Source organism: Serinus canaria, chromosome 2 (genome assembly GCF_022539315.1).
Source record: "Serinus canaria isolate serCan28SL12 chromosome 2, serCan2020, whole genome shotgun sequence".
Classification (NCBI taxonomy): domain Eukaryota; kingdom Metazoa; phylum Chordata; class Aves; order Passeriformes; family Fringillidae; genus Serinus; species Serinus canaria.
The window spans coordinates 138,658,373-138,679,642 of record NC_066315.1 but is presented as its reverse complement, the minus strand read 5'-3'; the positions used below and the strand labels follow the sequence as shown (position 1 = coordinate 138,679,642).

The window sequence follows — 21,270 nt, the reverse complement described above, 5'->3', positions numbered from 1 at the left end:
TGAAAGTAAACAAAAAGTAAAAAGTAAAGAAATGAAGAGCCACCAAGATTTCCTGTCTGTGGTATTAACTCTGCTTTTCACCAGACTGCATTTCCTCTACATCTGCTCCCAGTAGCACTGGCTTATATCAAGACAGATTTGATCAGAATCAGATTCAAAGCACTGGAAATATTAAAAGCAGATGAGTACCTCACATCAAATTTCATAGATCCTTGGAATCCAGTTTAAAGCAGTTAACTCAAAATTTGACTCTAACTCCAAATTAAACTCAGTTAAATTGAATCTAAAAACCATACATTAGAGATTACTCCCTGCCGGATTCAAGTGGTTCTTCTGGTAGCAGATTGAAACACTGGCAATAATAAAACCAGACAAAGAATTAATCATTTGTACAGTTAAGATCAGTGATAAAGCACAAACCACATACTATCTAAAATAACTCCAACCAGTGGTTCGTATGCTTCGTTTAAAATCTCCCAGAGAGCGAACGGCTCCTGCGGTGTGTCCGGCAGTACCCGAAAGAGAAACGTGATGGTGTAATCAGAAGGGAGACCTTCAGGATGCAAATACCTGTGAGAGAAATAATTCCTTTGAAACTGAAACAACACTAAATCTGGTGATTTACTCATCAAAATTTCGCCAGACATGCTTTCTGTTACTCTGTATATTCCCTTATAAATCAAAACTGAGAGCGATATAAGTGTCTGTAGAATCTACTCAACTTGATAACTCTGAAAGAATGCTTAGCAAGAAAGTAGAAGTTTTTGTCTCCCTTTAAATTTACAAAATTGACCTTAAAAGTTACTTTTTTTTTATTATTTGAAGATCAAATCAGAGGTCAGGAAGTAAAGCTGAAATTGATTATATTTAAAGCTTTTAAAAAACAATAGCCACTCTCAAGACGTTTGAAATTGTCTGATTTAGGAGACAATGGATACTGCTTGGAAGAAGTCTCAATAGACATGTCCTTTGTCATTAAACCATTATAAATGGATTAAAATTAGGAGGGACAAGACTGTTATAGGAAGTTTTATGAAATATAGAGAAATGGAGTTTATAGATTTCAAAGCAAATACAAAAGAAAGTGAAGTCAGAACAGATCACATGCTGAAATATAATCTGGTTTCCTAGAATTTATGCAGAAGAGAGAGGAAGTTTATGATATAAAAGTATTTTATGTAATTTCCAAAAATTCATTATTTCTTACTTCAAGTTGAATTTGATGTTTTGTTGTCAAATCCCAAAGTGAAACTTTTGGTTAAGTGTCTGAGACAACTGAATTTTTAATGTTAATTAGTCTGATTCCTTAAAACGATAGTAAGGGGATCTGAAAGAAGTCTCATTAGTTATTCAAACAATTTCTTTGCCACAAATATGACCCATTCCTTTTTAAGTGTTTCTGGCACACAGTGCCAGAATCATGTTGAAAAGAGATTTAACATGATATATCATCAATATATTCTGCACAGTGTCAGTAAATGATCAGATGTGATGTTACACTGCCCATTTCCCACAGAGAAAGAGGGGAATTCAACAGATAAAAGAAAAAAGCCTTTACAGTGTGTCCATTGTACAAGAATGAAAGACAGTTCAATAAGCAGGGTGGGTTAAACACAAGGTTTGGGGATACAGAACTCAAAAAGGAGAATGAAATTAATGGCATTCAGTGCACAGATGAAGTGACAAAGCCAAGTGGTATTTTTCAGACATACCTGTGGATCATCAAGAGAAAGGTGTTCTCTGAACCATGAAAAGGAGTGAAAGTCTAATGAAGCAGTAAGACTGGGCTGGGGTGGCAGCTAGAGAATAGCATATAAAGGCAGCAGATCAAATTAGAAAGAAGCAGAAAGGGAAAAAAGTGAGAAATGTTAATCCCTCGGCATTTCAGTCCATCAAGGCCCAGGAGGAAACAAAACATGGAGAATGTGAAACAGCACCAAGAAGTACAGCTCCAACTGGGACATAACAGGACAATCACACACTCTGATGATATCTGATATAAATCTTCAATTTCTCAATGTTTTTCTTTCTTATGTATCTTAGGTAAAGAATATTTTTCATTAACCTCCCCGCGTGTAATCCATCAGAACTACTGTTTCTCTCTGGTGCCACTTAAAATGGAATGGGGGTCTGGACTGAGAGGAACCCAGCACAATACAGACCCTGTTTATACAAGAAACAGGGTTTCCATCACAACCTCTCTGAGGAATGAGTGTAAAAGTTCAGTCAGGGGATTCTTCATGGCCTCCTCCATAACCCTCCCAAGACACATTCCTTGAGACTGAACGATGTCCTGCCTCCCAGGAAGGTGCAGATGGGCTTCACACAGACCCCTTCAACATAAGGGGTTTAATCTTCCTTTGTAACCAATGGCTGGACACAGACTGCAGTAGAAGTGACTGAGGACAGCCGAAGCACACTCTCATTCTGACCCTTGCTTCAAGGATATGCTGAGCTCTCTGAGACTTCAACCTGCATTCCAGAGGCACTCTTCACAAAGTGCTGCAGACTGGAATCTGCCCAGACATGGGCCTGCATGAAATTGCCAGGTGTTACACAGACACAAGTCTGAAACAGGCTCATGGGAAAACCAAAATAGCCAGTGGGCTTACCTACTTTTACCTATAATTGTCATTTTTTAATTAAACTGATTGAAAGTCAGAGCACCAAACAGTTTTCCTATTCATCAGTATATCACAGATATACGCTAGCACCTCTGCTCTTCTGACTTAAAAATACTAGTCCCTGAAATGAATAATTGTCTGCACTAGAAAATTATCTTCATGTATTTTTTGAGTATTTATATGTGAACACATACTTGGTAGGCTGGGATACCAGAGCATCCTTGTGTAGTCTGTAACATGGGAAAACATTAAATGTACCAGGTTCCATGGAAACCCCTTCCACAGCTGAAAACTCCTTTTCAACCAAACCAAACATTTCCATCATTTTAAATCCTGGAAGATATCAAAAGGCATGTTTTATTAATTCAAATTAATACTGCATCAGAGGATACAAAAAAAGACAATGCCAATTGTATCTGAGAGTTTCATTGCCTGTTACCATGAAGGGAAATGTATTGCCTAATACTGTGAAAATAATGTAATGAAAATTATTCTATAAATCTGAAACAAAAATACTGTACCTGCAAAATTATTGCCATCTTTAACTACCAGTGGGCAGGCTGTAAAGGAAAAAAAGATATATTTAAGAATAGAAGAGATGTCCCACTGAGTCAGAACAATCATGCATTTAGACTTAAACTCAGCACTCTACCCCCAAGAGCAGCAAAAGGAGAGGCTGGGTAGGAAGGACAGGCAAACCTGGCCATTTCCTACTCCATTCTGTTGATGCTTCTCAGGATCCCCAAGGGTTGTAGCACAGATATTAAGGGGTGCTCCCTGTGTGCTCCTTTGATAGATTTTTATGGATTTCTTGTCCATTAATTTGTCTAATCCTCCCTATAAACCTGCCTTCACAACCTCTTCAGCAATTTCAAATTTGTTGGAAAAAAAAAATGCAACAAATTCGTTGCCTGTTACATAAAATAAAGTATGTCTTATATGGGGATTTAATCAATTAATCCCTAATTCTCTGTGAGCTTTTCCAGCCTAACCCATCTCAAGTTCAAGTACTGAAGCTGACATTCTCTGTACCTTTTCAAACTCCACAATAGTTTCCATGAGCAAGAGAAATCAGAACAATCCCTAAGATGTGTGCTCACATTTTAAATAGCTGCAAATCTGATTTCTGCATTTCTTTTGGCAGGGAAGAAAGGTCACTAATATATTTCAGGAAAGGTGCCCTGGGAAATCAACAAGGCTAAAGCAGCATATCAATGAAATACAGCACCCCAGGATACTCACATTTGATGATCACTTTTAGGAAACAAGCACAAGCGACTAATAAATGATACTGTTGAGAATTGTCAATGTTCAACATTCTCTCTGCCATTGAAAGTAGAGCTCATGGTCAAAATCTCAGCACTGGTGGCTCACAAGCAAGATCCTTTTAGTTTACCAGCTCTGACAATTCAGAGTCTCATGATAACTCACAGCCCTGTGCACAAGGACTCCTTACAATCACAAATAGCTCACATCAGCCACACAGTGCCTGCTTCCTGGCTTATACACAAGGAAATACATTTTAGGTGGGCACACCCCTAAAGGCATGTGAATTACTGACCAATAATCATTAAGTGTTGCTCTGGAATGTCTATTCCTTAATTTTCATAAAGAGATGGAGGAGTGGCTTTCTCACAGATTTCAGAATTTGAGTGTGTTTTATGCTTTTTCTTAGGCCACAACTCATCTACTTTCATAGCAAAAATGTTAGTGATTGGATCTCTATTAATAAATTAATCATGTGACTTGAATAAGAAAGAATGCAGCTAGCAGTACTCTTACAGAGGGTTAAAGAAGCCTAGAAAATAAAATTTAATTATCTTTTATGATTCTGAAATGTCAACAACATCTGAAATGAATTTCTGTGGCTGTATTCTGGGTTTACAAAAACAACCATCAATTATTTTGAAGTCACAAAACCTTCATTTCCTTAATCTTCTGCGGAAATACACTCGAATTATAAAGTCAGCAGTAAATTATATTAAAAAGATCAAGAATTTGTCTTAATAGAAAATTAGTGGTTACAATCTCCCCACTATTTAGCAGTTACTTTAGAAACAAACATAAATCAAAATGGCTAACTTGCTGATGCAGTTTCACAAACAAAAGTGATCAGCTCATCTTCAATCTTTGTGAAGGCATCAAAGTCATCCACGAAGAAGACATGTCTTTCACTGGGCTTGCTGCCAATATTAACTAACTCTGAATAGTCAGCATCAGCCACTCCAATAGCAAAAAAGGTAAAACCTGTAAAATAAAAAAAGAACACTCCTGTGAGTCATTCATTTTGAGAGTGGAAATACAATATGAACACAACTGTATTTGCACTGACTCCATTCCTGATTAAACACCAACTTGGAGATTTAATTATTACTCTTTAGCATGAGAAAATTCACTTATGTAATCTAAAATAAAAGCAAAACATTGTCTGTGAACTATTTCTTCTGGCTATTCATGCTTAAGTTAAAGTTAAACCTTAAGCATTTCCTTGAAGATATATGACTACTCAGTAGTTTAAAGTTTTAGCATACATTTAAATACTTTTTAAATTTAATGCTATACTGTATTACACAAAAATACCCATGTATCAAGTACAGAATAAATAAAAAGTAGAGAAATTAATTTCCTGCAGGTTCTTTACAGATTTTTTCTGTGCCCAGTGTTAGTACATATAGAATTTCAAGGCACTGCTGCCTCATGAGTGAACACTGAAATAAATGTATTCTCATTTCATCAGCAATTTAACTGCACTGGTTGCATCTGTTCTATATATTTAGCATGAATATTTTTCAAAATATGATCCTGACTTAAAGGATTTAAATCAAATGGAAACTGTACCCTACATGTCTCAGGAGCAACAAAACAGCCATAAGTTTTTCAACATTTTCCTTTCCATAAGAGATGAAGGAAAAAACCTCTCTGCATCAGGCTGAATATAGTTAATGGATACACTGTTCTAGCATGGCTCAGTCACAAATTTATTCCAGTCAAGCAATATTATCTTTAAGTTTGAATGAGGACGAGGGGCATTCATCACCTTCTGAAGAGCTTTAAGCATAACAAAACTTTGACATTATAACAATATCTTCATGTCTCATCCAAGATCAGCCCCTCTTAGTGCCAGCCTCCATCACAGATGCCCATCAGTACCTGCTCCAACCCATCTGCAGCCTCACTGTGCAGCACACTCCAGGGGAAATGGGAGAGGGGAATCATGTGCCACATCCCAGCAACTGAACCCTCACAGAGTGCCATCTTCTCTGGAGGCCATTCCTAGTCCAGGAACTAATAATGCAGCTGCAAGACTTACCTGAGAGATGAATAGTTTCTGTTTGGCTTAGACACAAACTCCAATTTATTCACAAATACACAGTTTTCTCAATCACTACTTAAAACAGGTCATGCAAGCCCACTATTTGGTCATCTGCTTTATTGATGAAGCCCTACACTCAGCATTTAGCAACAAAACAAGGAGGCAGCCAAGCTGGACAATAACATTTGGTTTCAGAAATCAGTGACCTACACTGGGAACTTCACAGCTGTCAAAACTAAAAGCAAATAAAAGGCACAAATTTCTCTTCAGGTCACCTCACATTAAAAGGAAGACAGTTTTTTTCTTCCATCCTTCGGTTTTGTGCCAGGTGGCACACTGTGCCCTTTCGGTTTTGGTACAAACTTCTACAACATTTAATCCACTTCTTACACTTAGACTCACAACATGGTGTGGCTGCTCAAAGCTCTAAAACTGAAGCTTTAAAAAAATTCCTAGAGGTAATTAGTGCAACAGGAGAGCAGGTCAGAAACAGTAATAGAATTTTCAATGGACCTTTTGTGTAGAAAACAAAATAGTTCAATGCGTTCATAACCACTAGACTGCACTTTATAGATGATAATCCAGATTCTCAGGATCATATTCCCCAACTTCTTCATTCTGGGAGCAATTCCATTAACTAATACATGATTTTGGCTCTGCTGCCAAAATGCGAAATAATTCCATTAATCACCAAAAATATCCAGAATGTAATCATATCCTAGTGATATTCTGTGTTTCTCAGCACTTGCTGTTTTCTTTAAAACTGAAAATCTGGAGCAAAGGCTATCCTTACCTCATGCCCACACTTACTTAGATGCAATCAATGAGAAGAAAAGAACATGTGAAGTGTTTTTAAAACCACACAATTTACCGTCTAGTTGCATTTCCCTGGAGACTTTGTTCACATCATCCTGTGATCGCCCATCAGTGATGACAACCAAGACCTTTGGAATGCCCCTTCTCATTCCTGCCTCTCCTGTAAATAAGATTTCTCGTGCATGTTTAATGGCTTTGCCTGCAACACAAAGATGGACATTGACTGTGACACAAATCCCATTTCCATTGGCTTCTCATATCACACCTTACACACACATTAAAAGAGAAATCTGCTGTGTCCTGAGCAGTCTGTCAATTTATTCATTCTGTATTTGTTAAAATCAAGATTTAGAAAAGTTTGATTTTGACAGTAATGTTTCAAGTTCTGACAGCTTCGGCCCTCCATTTTTCAATCCAGGAGGGGAAGATCACGAACATGATTTGTGTGGGTGTCCTGGGTTCAGCTGGGATAGGCTTAATTTCCCTCTTTATTGCTGGTACAGTGCTGAGTTTTGGACTCCATATGAGGCTAATGTTGAAAATGATGTTTTGGTTGTTGCTAAGCTCTGCTTACCCTGAATCAAGGGCTTTTCAGTGTCTCGCTCTGTGCCCCTGAGCAGCTGCACAGGAGGAGTGGAGGAGAGTGTACACAGGACAGCTGACCCAAACTGGCCAAAGGGATACTCCATACTATAGAAGATCCTGCCCAGAGTATAAACTTTGGGACTTGGCCAGGAGGGGACAGTCCCTGCTCTGGAATGGGCTGGGCATCAGTGGTGAAAAAGGGTACTCAGCATCATCTCCTTTTCTTGGGGTTTTTCTCCCTCTATTTGCTAGACTCCTTTTAATTGCTATTACTATCTTTGTCTTTTACTTTATTTAAATCATGAAACTGTTGTCTCAGCCCACAGGCTTTACCATTTTCTGATTCTCCTCCCCATCCCACTAGGGCTAGGGGTAGGCAGTCAGTGAGCACTGTGTGGTATTTAGCTGCTGGCTGGATTAGAGATAACAAAACTTCCCTTTTCTGCATTGTAGGGCACTGTCTACATTAACAACTGAGAATGTTATTGTAATAAATGGAAAACTATTTTGATAATGCTGAACTGGATGCAATGCAACAGTGGCAAGAAATTTCTGTGAAGTCTGAAAATAATAAAACATATAGTTTCCAACTAATACAGATTTTAACCCTTTCAACCCTCATCTATAATTTTTTTATATCAGCAAGCTATTTTAAGGGATAAATTAAAATGCAACCTTAACAAACATCTTTCCCCATCCCAATCTTAAACGTCCCACAGATGTTTAACTGTCCTGGCTTATACCCAGACACTCCACTCTCTCCCATTTTCTACATGCTTTGCAAGCTCCCTCTCACCCTCTCCCCTTTATCACTTTTCTGCTCACTTGCCAAGCTGATTTCATATTATTCCCCATACCACCTTCCACTACCCCCAAGTTAATTTGCTTTAGCCCTCCTGTCCCTCTCTCTGCCTCCCCTGATCCTTGTTATCACTGCTGGTCAGTGGGGTGGATATGCAGCAGTAAGGGCTGAAGTGTGCAAACTACAGATTACAAAGACTTTCTAATTTCAGAGCCTAATCCTTCATCTCCAGTGTGGAGACAGCATGCTAGCATTGGTTTTGCAGTGATTAATTAAACCATTTAGCAAATGGGAAAGAAATACTTCTTAGAGAAGCAGGGGAATAATCTGGATTACTTTCTCACCTGTTTTTGTATTTCCTCCTTTGTAGGCTATTTGCTGAATAGCTTCAAGAAGAGTCTCTTTTGTTTTGTATGCATTCAATTTAAATTCTGTCCTGGGATCATCACTAAACTGAATTATTGCCACCTGTGCACATAGAAGATGTTCATTACAAAAGCACCACCCACTGTGTAAGCAAAAAACAAAGGATTTATCTTGTAACTTTGCTTCATCTTTAAATTGAAGCCAGACTTTTTTCTCTTTAAAAAAGCTTTCAGTAAATAAAGTTCAATTTTACTCTGCAACTGTGGCAACCATCTAACACTTTCTGGTTTCATTTTGCAGCAAACAGGATGAGAACAGTAATACCCACTTTGGCAGAAGCACTCTCAGTCGAGCCCAAAAGCAAAATCCTGGTTACAGCTGCTCAAATGTGTACAGTTATTCATACTCAGAACTGCTGGGACCTAACTCAGTCTCCATGAATTAATAACTGTACATAAGTAACTTAAGCTAGGGAGCAAGAATGAAGCAAGTAACAGAAAGATTCAGGAATGTATTTTGAAATATTGTCTCTGTCAAATGTGACACTACTGAGTTAAGACCCTGTATTACAATATTGTACACCAAACCCCTACAACTTACAAAGCATATCTTGATCTTCATATTCCATAAGTGGTGGCCCTGATTTAAAAGGAGCTATTGTGTTTAAACTTGTGACAGTTTCTGAAGCACCATTAATTATATTCTGGAAAAATAGCTGCATAGCAAGAAACAGTAAAAACTAAGTATTCTTCAGGGTTTGAACAAGTTAAAATTAATTTCCAATGAGATCCCAAACCACATATTATACAGGTAACACTTAAAACAGTGACATATTTGCCAATAATATGTTCTGGAGGATCTCTCTAAACAAATACATAAGTGGAACAATTGTTGCAAATTTTATTTCAAGCATTGTAGATTCTGTAGAGTGTGTGATTCAAAATAACAGAATCTTTAGTTTTCCTTATCAGTGCCATTTTTAGCTTATTTATAAATAAACACTACAATGAGTACCAAAAGCATGAACAAACTTAAATGTCATTTGAATTAGAGGAGACTGAAATGATACTTAGCCCTCGTGCTCCCAAAATTTATATTGAGAACTTTAACATATGGTGTGCATAAAAAGATATTGAAAAAAGACACTGACCTAGAGCATATTTTATATTTTCACTGAACTGTGAAATGATGTCAGTTACTTCTTGATTCATTTCACTTCTGGTCTAGTCTAAAATACCCTGACAAGTCCATGCACCCTCCATCTCTGCACACATTGATTACCTGTGTTCCATCAGGACCAATCTTATCCAAAGCTCCAACAGTGCTATAAAGGAAGTTAATTATCTTATTGAAATTGTCATCTCCAATACTCCATGACCCATCCACCAGGAATGCCAGATCAGCTTTGGCTGCTTTGCACACTGAGGAAGAAAGCAAGAATTTTGGAATTAGAGCAAAGCCTCAACTCCTCATGAAATCTCAAAAATCACTTAAGAAAATGCAACCATCATGAAAAGCCCTTGCCTAATGTTAGCTAATACATGTTAGCTCATAATGTTAGCTTTAGTCAACAGACCTGCTGGTGTTGACCTCAGTGCAGGTGTAGAACCAGCTGAGCTCTGCAAGGGAGAACTGTCTGCACCAACAGATCCTATCACAGAACACACCTCAATAGTCCTTTAAAGTATGGCTTAGGTTTTTAAGTAAAGTCACACATGAACTTATACAATGCCAGACTCCTGGCATGACACAGTAAGCAAGATGACAGAATTTCAGCTGTGGAGGTTCCCACTGGGAAACTATTCCATTCATAAAGTTACCCTAAGGTCTGCAGTGCCTAATGTACTTCAACTGCACTGTGCAGGAGCAATGCAGATTTCACACATCTCATCTGATTCCAGCCCATTCTTATGCAAGATGGCCTGCAGGAGCTGTACATTTGCTCACACAAGTTGCTCACTGTTTCATGGGAACTGGGAACCTTCAACACTTCACAGAAATCCAAGTCTAGTGCTTGGGATCAGAAGTAAACTGTCTCAAAACAAAGCTATGTTTTTCAACATATTCCATCTTCATATTTCATCTAAATCCAGATAATAGGACAAGAAGATACAAACCTGCATTTTTAATTTTCTGTTGATTACTCCTTGGATAACAAAAACCCCTCATTATCTGCTCCTATGCAGTTCTAAACACACTCACATACAAGATCTTTTTTCCCTGTTCTTGCGGGTTAAATTCTCAATTTATACATGTCAGTTTGGTCCACAGACTTCAAGCTGATGTATTTGATCCTCAGTCTCCAGTAATAATGCTCCTCTCACAGAAATATTATAAGCCTCTGTACAAAATATGACATGTTCAAGTAATAAGTCTGCATTTAAAGAGGACAGTCTGAATATGGCCCATACTTTTCACATTACCTAAAGTAGACATATTTAAAAATAATGCTGCTTTTCAAGTTTAATTATCCTAGGATGTCTGCTTCAGTTGCAAAATGTGTATGGTTTAGGAGGTTTGGAAAAAAGTGTCACATATATTAACCACCCTTTCAGCAAATTTTAACAGTTCAACAATGAGGTCAGATTTTTGGCTCCTTAAATTCAAGACAGCTGGCTTAACAGTGTTTCTACAGCAAATGCCTTGTGAGATCTGCTCTCCACAGGTCTAAAATACCATCAGAAGCAGAAAAACAATGCATCAACACTTTAAAATTACTAGAAACTCACACATGTAGCACTTACCCTCTTTTGCAGGTGGGATTGTAGGTGGTGGAGGTGGTGTTGAAGGTGTTGTTGGTGGCTGAGTAGGAAATGGTACTGGAGAATAAAAGAAGGAATATTCAAACATGCTTAAAAGCCCATTATCTTTAATAAACAGCATTTTCTACTCCTCTCCACATGAAAAAAAATCATTATCCCTAATCCAGTAGTTATGCAACTGGAGATAAATGTAGGTGAATGCACGCAAGAAATGTCACCTAGAAGGGAATGTTACTAAATGCAAAACAATTAATGGCTATATGTGCAGTATGAATGATGCAAGAATACAACTGAACTACTACTGGAACTGCCCCTTTTTGAGATCCTCCAGTGTAGCAGACCATGTCCCAGCACTATTCTTGACCTAGAATCCATAATTTGTTTTGAAAAAGGTCTGAGTCCTTTTCTTTTCTCAACAAAAGTCCTCAGTAACAGAAAGTAGGTCTTTATTCACCCTGGAAGGAAGAAGATCTTAGTCCAAAATGCAAAGCCAGAGAGGAAAAGCAAGCCAGTGCCTGCACTCAAAGCAGATCACAGTGTTCCCTGATGAAGAATTTTCTGAATTTTGTCAAAGACCTTGTTATGCTTCCAGACAGAAATGCAGCTCTGACCCCAACTCTAACAGGACTGTGGCTCTGCTGCCTGCAGCAATTTCTACTGAAGTTGCTTTATAGTTTCTGAAAGTGTCCCTCACTCTTCTTCTGAAAATTGACTTTGGAATTCCAACCTTGCAGAGACCTAGGTGAATATCCAATTACTGATTGACAGTTTTTCTGAATGCAACAGCTTTATTTAGCACCTGTCACTACAGCCCAGCTGACCTCTCAGAGATATGAGATATGCACATGCATTGACTTCCACAACTCTACAGGAGGAAAAGCTTCCACATTCATTCAAAGGCTTTTTCCCCCCATTTTTATTCAATGCATTTACAATAAGAAGCCACAGGTGACAGAACATCAGTCCTCCAAGTAAGTCTAAACTTATGTGCTGTAACACCTGAGTTACATTTATGGGCAATGAAGAGCATTAGATATGGCAACCTAAGAAAAGGAGCCTACATTTGGACAAAATCAGTGCAAACAGGATTCACTGCATGTCCACTTCCCACTGCAGCTCCTGGGGGTTTTCCCAGTGGCTTCAGCAATAGAAAGGGTTGGGACTCTGAAACACCTACACAGAAGTAGTGCCCAGGACCTCCATGGCCACAGCAACCAGGACCAGACCCATTAAGAAAGGGTCACAGCTGCTGTAAGGTGACTTGAAAGGCTGCTCTCAGCACCAAAGAGATGCAGATCACCCTGAAGACTGTTTCCCTTTATGGTGAGACAATAGTTTGGACAAATTATCACAAACCATCGTTCTCAAATGGACATATGGGCCAAGGTGTGCTCTTCCTCATGTCTCCTAGCTCCCTGACCTGCAGACCACACTAAACACAATTCCCCAAAAAGCAGGAGAAGCTTGGCTTGATGTTAACTGCTCAGAGAATGAGACCCAGACCAGGAAGAATTGGAAACATGCACCTGTGCAAGTTTTTCCTATGTGAAACCATAAATGTGGGAGGAAAAGAAGAAAAGTACAAACACTTCCTACCCTGAGAGAAAGGGAACAGTATTGTGGTGTATAGCAATATACTATAAGACAGGTAATGCTGAGATTGGAAATGGGCTCAAAGAAAGATAAAATATTCATTCTAGTAGTCCCATGTTTTATTTGCAGTATTTTGAATTCATTACAGCAGGATCTTGCCTTCATAAACAGCTGTGAGGGTTTTTTCCTTTTTGCCTGTCTTCTATTACTACTACTAATAATTAAAAAGTCCAGTTGGTTGGTTTGTTTCAAAATACTTAAATAAATTGGGTTTTGAGGTCCCATTTAATTGTAAATTATTCAAACAGTAGTTAAGTTTACTAAATAACAAGAGCTGCAGGAACAAAACTTTCTCTGCTTGCTCATTTTTCTGTATTTTTTTTCCCCAAAGTCATAGGTATTCAGAGCCTCCCATAGTGGGACTTTGTATGAAGAAAACTAAACCATCCTCCCTGTGTCATTCTCATTAGAAGTCCAATAGAGTTGCTTAATGTGACTTAACAATTACTTCACAGAAGTGGTGTAAAAATCCTGCACATCTCTGGAGGAGTCACAATGTACTTGGAAAATCAATAGCTCAGCTAAAGAAAACCATGCAGGAACAGGACATGTGTGGGCAAAGGGCAGAACACAAGAAGCAATCAAGCATTATTGCTGCAGGCTGAACTCAGTCTCCTCTGTTTTACTCACACGTTGTCTCCGTGATGCTCACAGCAGGGCCCTCCAGCTCCTGAAGCTGTGCATGAACACTGATTTTATATTTGGTTCCAGGCATCAGCTCAAAGAAACAATGTCTAGGTGTCCCTCCACCAAGATTTACTTCTTGCTTTTTTCCATCTGGAATTACAAAAGAAACCATGAAAAAATTTTTTCTTACTTTTTTATTTAATAATGTGATTTAAATAATAAATAAGAAGAGTACATGACAGCATATGAAGGGTAAGAGGTTGGCATAAGTTAATAAACTACATGCTGCCTTACTTTTGGAAATTGACCTCTGTGCAGAGGTCTTTAACATTTCATTATTCATACTAAGCAGGAGCTGAGGAATGTGTCATACATCTTCAGGAAAAAAAGATTAATTTTGCCCCATGCACTGAAGGCAATAAAAATCACTAACACTGTCATGAACAGGCTTTGGATCTAATCCTAAATTATCAGAGTCTAACTAGGAATTGTTGCATTATGTAATTCCCTGGCATCCTTTGTCTGTGCCTCTGGTTCTCAGCATACATAATGTGCTTGGTCACAACAGAAGAGACTGAACTAGGTATCATATTCCAGCTTTCACTAGTAGCCACTTGGCAAGGTGGTTAAGGAATAGCATTTACAGGGTTCCAAAACTGATTCTGCTAAATTCTGAATTGGAAGATACATTGACAATAGAAAAAGGCTGGGTACTGGAAATAGCATAAGGCATGTTTAATAACTAGAAAAACTTAACATTTAAAATCTCCATCAGGAAGAAGTGAAATATAAGCAACTGATCTCACATTTTACAGAGTGCATAAAAATGACAGTCACTCAATGCTTATCAGGTGTTACACTAGTAGAAAAATATTTGATCACTCCCTGAACCAGACACACACCTGATTTGACAATCAAGTCCCTTCAGGATAAATATTAATAAGAAACATTTGTTCACAGTCTAGGTTGTTCTGCTTGCATTTAGGTGCTTTCAGCTCAGCTAAAACAATGCTGGCAGTTCTAGAAGAAGAAAGCAGGATGTTGGCTGGCTCCCAGATGAGAGGGAGGTCTGTGCTGTCTCGTGCAAGCCAAGATCTCTGCTATCTGAATAGGTTGTCTGTATTTCATGGCTGCAAATAAACCTTATCACCATCCACTTGCCATTCCACAGAAAGGTCATGCCTTTTTTGCCACATGATCAGGGTTACTGTCCATGACACCTTTAACACAGCCCATTAGCTGCACTTCTCTCAGGTTATCCAAGGTTTTCATTTGTCACCACTCAAAAGACCACTGATGTCTGCTTGGGATAAGAGAGTTGGTCTGCACAGTCAGTGACAAAATGTCTTCTGGCCACACCTGAGAATCAGTGAGGCTGGAGAGGCTGTAATTTACCCTCTATATACGCTGTGCTAAAAGCATCAAGGCTCCTTGTGTCACTGCATGAAACTGTGTCATGTTTATCCATATCAGTAACATTACTACTATAAGCTACAAAGAAGCATAAAATGAATGAGAACAAACAAAACTGGACACTGTTCTGATTCTGTGGGCATGGTCTGGATTCCTTCAGAGCTTTTCTGCCTTCTGCCCTCTTCTCCTGTCTATCCTAATCACACAGAGCTACTGCCTGTGGTTTATTTACAAACTTTGATGAATTCAATTCCTCCTTATCCATCTCCTGTTCGTCACAGCAGTGAAAAACTCAGGTAATCACCTTTCTTCTACTGGTAGATCAAAGTCCCTGGCATAAAATGCACAAGCTATCAACGTGCTTGACATTAAAGGACAGGGATGCTACTCCACTCTGAAACTGTCACACCTCTCTTCTGTCCATCATTTCCAGTATTTCAGGAGCCAGTCTACAGGTCTCACTGCATACAATTTTTTTTTATGCAATTCAATTCTCTGGATGGGGCTGTAGCTGCATACCAAATTTAGTAACTTACCCTCGAGGGACTCTATAACTACCCTGTAAGCAGTGGCGTGTCTGTGGAGCTGCCACTGAGCACACAGGCTTGTCATGCGGACTTGATATGAATCCAAATTTGTCACCCCCAAATACACTGAAAATTAAATATAAAGAAATTAGTTTCTCTAATAAGACATACAAGAAAAAAAATGACAAAATTATTACAGTGAAACCAGTCCCAATTCATTTTAACAAATAATGTCCATAGCTGCTTAAAAACGTCAAGAAAATCTAAAAGAATTTTAAAAAGCAGAACTTTAAAAGCAAAAGTTTAAAACTTTTGGCAATTTACTTAAAACTAAATAATGAACACTGCTAAAAAGTTCAGTTATTACAAGTAAGTAGAAAAGTATCATAATAATAGCAGAATTTCTGTCCAAATCTAATTTAAAATTGAGCTTTAGCTACATAAAGAGCAAATAATCTTATTTATGGAGCTAGAAAAAATACACTAAATAGACTTTTCATGAAGGAAATTTACATCTACTACTAGGCAAATTTATTTTTGGCTAACAAATGATATCTGCTTTATGATTCCTGTCTTGCTAACATCCAGCAGAGAGAGCACTGAAAAGCCTGGTATAGTCTCATAGAAAGAGAGACTTTCATTTCAGGAAAACAAAGTAAAGTCTTCCATGTGAAAATTTATTCAGGGAGCTGCAGAAAGCCACAGTTGTAAGGAAAACCAGCTTGTAGAGATCTGAGCAGCATGAAATCATTCCTACCGGTTTTGGCCACGCCTGTTAGGGCATCACTGAAGCCTGTTGAGTATGAAGCAAATACTTTAACACTGTACTCCGTTCCACTGAGGAGATTTAGAATGAGAATAGTATTAATGTCATCCCCCACAAAGGTCTCCAACGCAGGACCAGGAGCTGCAAAAAATGAAATAAATTAGAAAATAATTTGTTCATCCACTAAATTAGAAAAAAATTGCAAGTGTTCATAAAGTTACTATTTTTTGCCTTTTTTTTTAACCATACACAAATACAAAGACATTCTCCTCAATCCTTGCATGGAAAGAAGACACAACAAACACACTTGGGAAGTTCAGCAGTGGGATTCATTAAGGCAGAGCTAGACACTGGCATCTGTTAAAACCCTTTTGTTCTGCTTCAGTGACTTACTACTGCTCTAAAGAGGCAGCCAAATATCTCCCCAGTTTGATTGTGTGCCAGGACCAACAGGGGGGACAGAAGATGCCAGCCAGCACTACAGTCACTTAGGGCTTCTAGTACAACAGCATCATTTAATACTGTGCAAAAATGATAATGAAAATAGCAAAGAATGAGACTTTCCCAAATCAGAATCACCAACAGCTCCTTCATCACCTCCCCTAGCTGTTCTGGATACACTTCAGAAACCAGGCAGCAGCATTGTCTTTGGACAGTATTTTAGACCCTTAATGGTCACACATCTATGATTTGCTGTCAATAGAGGACCCTGTTTTTCTAAAGAAATTTGAAGGATTCTGGATGTCTTGTCTAGCTGCAAGGTACAGGCAGGCAAAGGATGCAGCACACACAAAATGGACAATGAATAAAAAGCCAAGTGTCTGAGAAGAAATGAAAACCTTTTATTGTGAGGGGAAGGAAGTTAAAGAACAGGAGAATACAGAAGAGAGGGAAGGAAAAAGCAGATATAGTCTCTGAAAGATAGTCATGATAAAATTAAAAAACACAGACTGAAAGAGGTGGGATAAATAAGCCTTAGGATGGGAAGTCTAAGGGGAAATCTACTGCTGCCAACACCTACCTGATAGAAGGTGGTAGAGAAGATACAGACAGAATGTCTTCAGAGGTAAACAGGAAAATGTAGGGAAAAAAAGACAAATTTTGCAACATGGGAAATTTCTATCATATATTACCAAAGACACTGCCAGTGACAGTAGTCAAAAACTGGGAGAGATGCTTAGAGTAGTTTTAAAATCTCCATCCATGGAGATATTATAGATTCAGCTGGCTAGGGTCCACTGAAACCTGCTCCAATCTGGCCCTGTTTTGTTCAGGGAGGAGAACCAGATGACCTCCAGAGATCCTCTCCAACCTGCATCATTCTGTGATTATTAAAACTTTCATATTCAAAAATATGAGGCACCAAAGTTAATAACACTTTCAAGGCTGTAGCTGCAACTGATAGATATTAGAACAAAATTGAGTGAAAGATGATGTTCAGTCAGAAATAACCCCCAAAAATCAGTTTCAAAACTCACTGTTGACAGGTTTGTAGACCACTCTGTAACCCATTGTTGCTGAAGGTGGGGCATCCCAGCTGATCCTTAACCTGTTGTACCACTCATCTGAGACACGCAAGTTCCTAGGAGCAGACAGGGGCACTGAAAAGAAACCAAACTTGGATTTTACAAGTTTATCTCATACAAGCTTATACAGAAAAATCAAGATATGTAAATAAAAAGAGTGTGATACCCAATACTCTCAGATTTACATGTAAAATTATCAGGATGAAACTCTTAATTCATTCTTTGTATTACTCAGTGGATTAGCCACAAACTTTGATCAACAATGAATTTTTGAATTAATCCCAAATTTTTTCCCTACATTTCTTTAAAACAAAAATCTTGTTTCCTAAAAATGTAAGGTAATTTAGAGATAATTATACATTGCATAGTTTCTTCCAATCCAAGTGCACTAACATATAAATCATGCTCTTTTGAACACTTAATTCTGTAGAATGGAATCAAAGGACTTATTTTCAAGTGATTTAAGTCTCTGCATAAATAGCACTTCAATTAAGGCAAATTATGTAAATTAGGAGAACACTTCAATAAAATTATACTATCATGACTACAAGTGCACAATGAAAGGATTTTTACAATATGCAGTAGAGAGGAAGTTTAAGCTACAGCTGAGTAATCTTTTGGTACTTGGTCAGAACTCTGGAGATAATGCAATCACTTTTTATAAAAAGTTCAGCAGCATTTCTAATGACCCTTAGAAAGCAATGATCTCACACAAAAGAAAATCTAACAGTACAATGGCTGGTTTGATACCATCTCAGCAGGCTTTGTTTACTTTTTTTTCTGTATTAGTTGGCTTGCCCTTGGTGGGCTGGTTATCAGGCATTTGCCAGTTCTATTACTGAACAAGTTTCTACAAACTCAGAATATCTGAATATAAAATACAGCTTGTCTTTTAGAAGAAACCCATTGTTTATAAATCAATCAACTGAGATTAATTTAAAGTTCAAGTCATATAAGTCATGCGAAATAAGCTCACATTTATACTAAAATACATTCCTACAGCCAAGGAAAAAAGGCCACAAAGAGTAAGTCTTTATTCATGCACATCCTGGCCAAAGACAGACGGAAAGTTTTTACTTACAAGTTTTGCCAGGAGCTGAGACACTGACTCCCTCCCCATCAGAATAGACGGGTGTTACAGTAACTTTGTATTCTGTATCAGATAGCAGAGGGTGAAGCAGAAGAGTGTTTTGTCTGCCGGGCACCATTACCTGGAGGGTCAGAACATGCAGAAACAATCAAGCTTAATGACTAGAGCCAAACCACTTTATCTTACATAGTCTCTTAACAACACATTCCTCTAGCATTGCTATATAGCTTGCATTTTCAAATATTATTGATGCTCTACAGTAAAATAAAACCACTACATTATCCACCCTTTTAACAGATCCACCATTATACCAAAACAAAATAAAGGAAATGTTCCTATGAGATAACACTGTTTTATATTAAACGTATGAGCCACTACAGGTCCATAACCCACTGGTATTGTTTGGATCACAAATACTTAAACTATTTCACTGTATAGACAAAATACATCCTCTTGTTGTATTTATTCTGGACAAATTTAGATTTTCTGAAGCTCATTGATAAAGGCAGATTGCTTTGTTCTCTGGAGACAAAAAATCCTCCTTCCCTGGGAAGAAGGAAAATCAGGTTATGAGATCTGGAAGCATTGAAATGAGCAAGCAGGAATAAAAAATGCTTTTCTTGTCTGCATCTAGTCTGGAGACAAGCAAATGAAGGGAGCTATTTAGGAGAGAAAGTAGGATGGCATCCCACAAATACCACAGGATCCCATAATGCCACAAAACATGGAAGATCTGCCAGAAAAATCCAACCAGGCAACCTGGTAGTAGAGCAGCTGTAGAAACTCCTCTGGGCAGTTTTTGGTTCTAGAGTACATTTCAGCCTGCTGAATTAAGCACAAGGAAAGGTTTCCCTATAGGCAGCTAGTTCTAAAACTCTTCAATAGGTTATTGTATTTTAGCCAGAGCCTCAAAAACCAGTGTCACAATAGTGGTGGCAGGAGTGCCAAGCAAAGCCTTGCAATTGCTTAGCTTGCCAGTAAAATTTAGTCTCAGAGAGCCTCCAAAGCCTGCATGGGAGCCACTTACATCACATGGTACAGGCATGGTAAAAAAGAAAAAACTAGTCCTATGTTTCCTGTGCAGAAATTTGTGCTCTGAAGTGATGCTGTTGGAAGCAAGTCCCAAGGTCCAACGAATTTTGGACATTCCCTGGCCCATGTCCATTGTGTGAATCTGTCACCTGAGCCAGCAAGTACACGGATTTGGCAAGAAGTTGAGAGAAGCATAATCCCTTTAAACTCATGGGGGAAAAGCAGAAAATAGGTCTATAAAAGGGTTTTGTTGTTTCAAAGAAGACTGATGCATGTGATGATGGCAAAGGTTTGAAGCATGTGCTCAAGAAAGGTCTCACCAGTTTAACACTCCAGGATACATCCAAACTACTTCTAGTTTTGGCAAGTGATACAAAGAAGGAAATTTATCTAGGGCACCCAGGTGCTGAGACTTGTCAAAGTGCTTCATCCTTTGATCAAAACTGAACTTAAACCATTTATAAATGTTCTTGAAAGATTTCCACATTTCTCTTCCATACACACACATTCAAAACACACAAACCAATTTTCTGAAAAAATCCGATGAATTTTTTGAGATTTTAGAACAGCAAGCATTGAGAACTCTCCTCCCCACATGTGCACAATCTTCTACAGATCAATATAGCTTTCATCAGTGAGAAAAAGTTTTGGCTTTAAAGAAGAGAAAAAATTTATCTTTCCAGTATGTACAGCACACCCAAGAACACACATGCAATTTAGAGCTTGACCCTTCTGTATTCTATTACATTTTCTAGTCCCTGAATTTCAGCCAATTGCATCAAGAATTATAAAGCTTATTAATATTTTATGGAAAGGGAGGAGTAACTGAAATTTATATTACTGAAATCAGAGCCAGAAAACCTAAGTACTCACCACAGAACTGTCACGTTATAGTACATGTAAGCCCAAATTCCACAAAACTTTTGGTTTCTGCCTAAAAAATGTACCAAGCATATAAACATTCCCCTAAAATGAACATCTGTGTTGTTTTATTGACATGTTGTGCACCTCTCAGGTGCTTGAAGCCACATGATAAAATACACTCCTTCAATTAAAATGTGCCTAATTCTAATATAATGCTTACATGAAGAGAGGAGAGGAGAGGAGCGGATAGGATAGGATAGGAGAGCGATGGATAGGACGTAGTGTCTCTGATAGTATCATGAGCGGATAGTATAGGTATAGTTATCTTATTATATGAATCGGAGCCCTTCTCATGTCTCCTTCTCACTGTCATTATCTTCGACCGGCTAGTCGACCTGCTGTCTTCTTACTTAGTCTCTCTCGTTTCTGAGCTTCTCTTCCTCCTTTCTCTTCATATTCATGCAGTCATCTCTCCTTACGACCTTCGCATTATACTCTAATGCA

General features: G+C 38.2%; 1 protein-coding gene across 8 annotated transcripts in view; it reads right to left on the bottom strand.

Annotated features, from left to right (window-relative positions):
- The window catches only part of COL14A1 (collagen type XIV alpha 1 chain), a 114,862-nt gene that overhangs the window by 34,417 nt on the left and 59,175 nt on the right, over positions 1 to 21,270 (bottom strand). For all 8 annotated transcript variants that reach the window (XR_007776976.1, XM_018913443.3, XM_050971466.1 and 5 more), the window contains 13 exons: positions 18,862 to 18,991; positions 17,733 to 17,855; positions 16,246 to 16,395; positions 15,498 to 15,614; positions 13,552 to 13,698; positions 11,251 to 11,325; positions 9,788 to 9,927; positions 8,485 to 8,608; positions 6,809 to 6,952; positions 4,707 to 4,871; positions 3,146 to 3,184; positions 2,819 to 2,957; positions 428 to 570 (listed from right to left, as the gene is read on the bottom strand). Coding sequence is in view for 7 of the 8 variants with exons in the window: in XM_018913443.3 (XP_018768988.2) it covers positions 428 to 570; positions 2,819 to 2,957; positions 3,146 to 3,184; positions 4,707 to 4,871; positions 6,809 to 6,952; positions 8,485 to 8,608; positions 9,788 to 9,927; positions 11,251 to 11,325; positions 13,552 to 13,698; positions 15,498 to 15,614; positions 16,246 to 16,395; positions 17,733 to 17,855; positions 18,862 to 18,991 (1,636 nt within the window). In the remaining variant the exon portion in view is untranslated. The remainder of the gene's footprint in view (positions 1 to 427; positions 571 to 2,818; positions 2,958 to 3,145; positions 3,185 to 4,706; positions 4,872 to 6,808; positions 6,953 to 8,484; positions 8,609 to 9,787; positions 9,928 to 11,250; positions 11,326 to 13,551; positions 13,699 to 15,497; positions 15,615 to 16,245; positions 16,396 to 17,732; positions 17,856 to 18,861; positions 18,992 to 21,270) is intronic.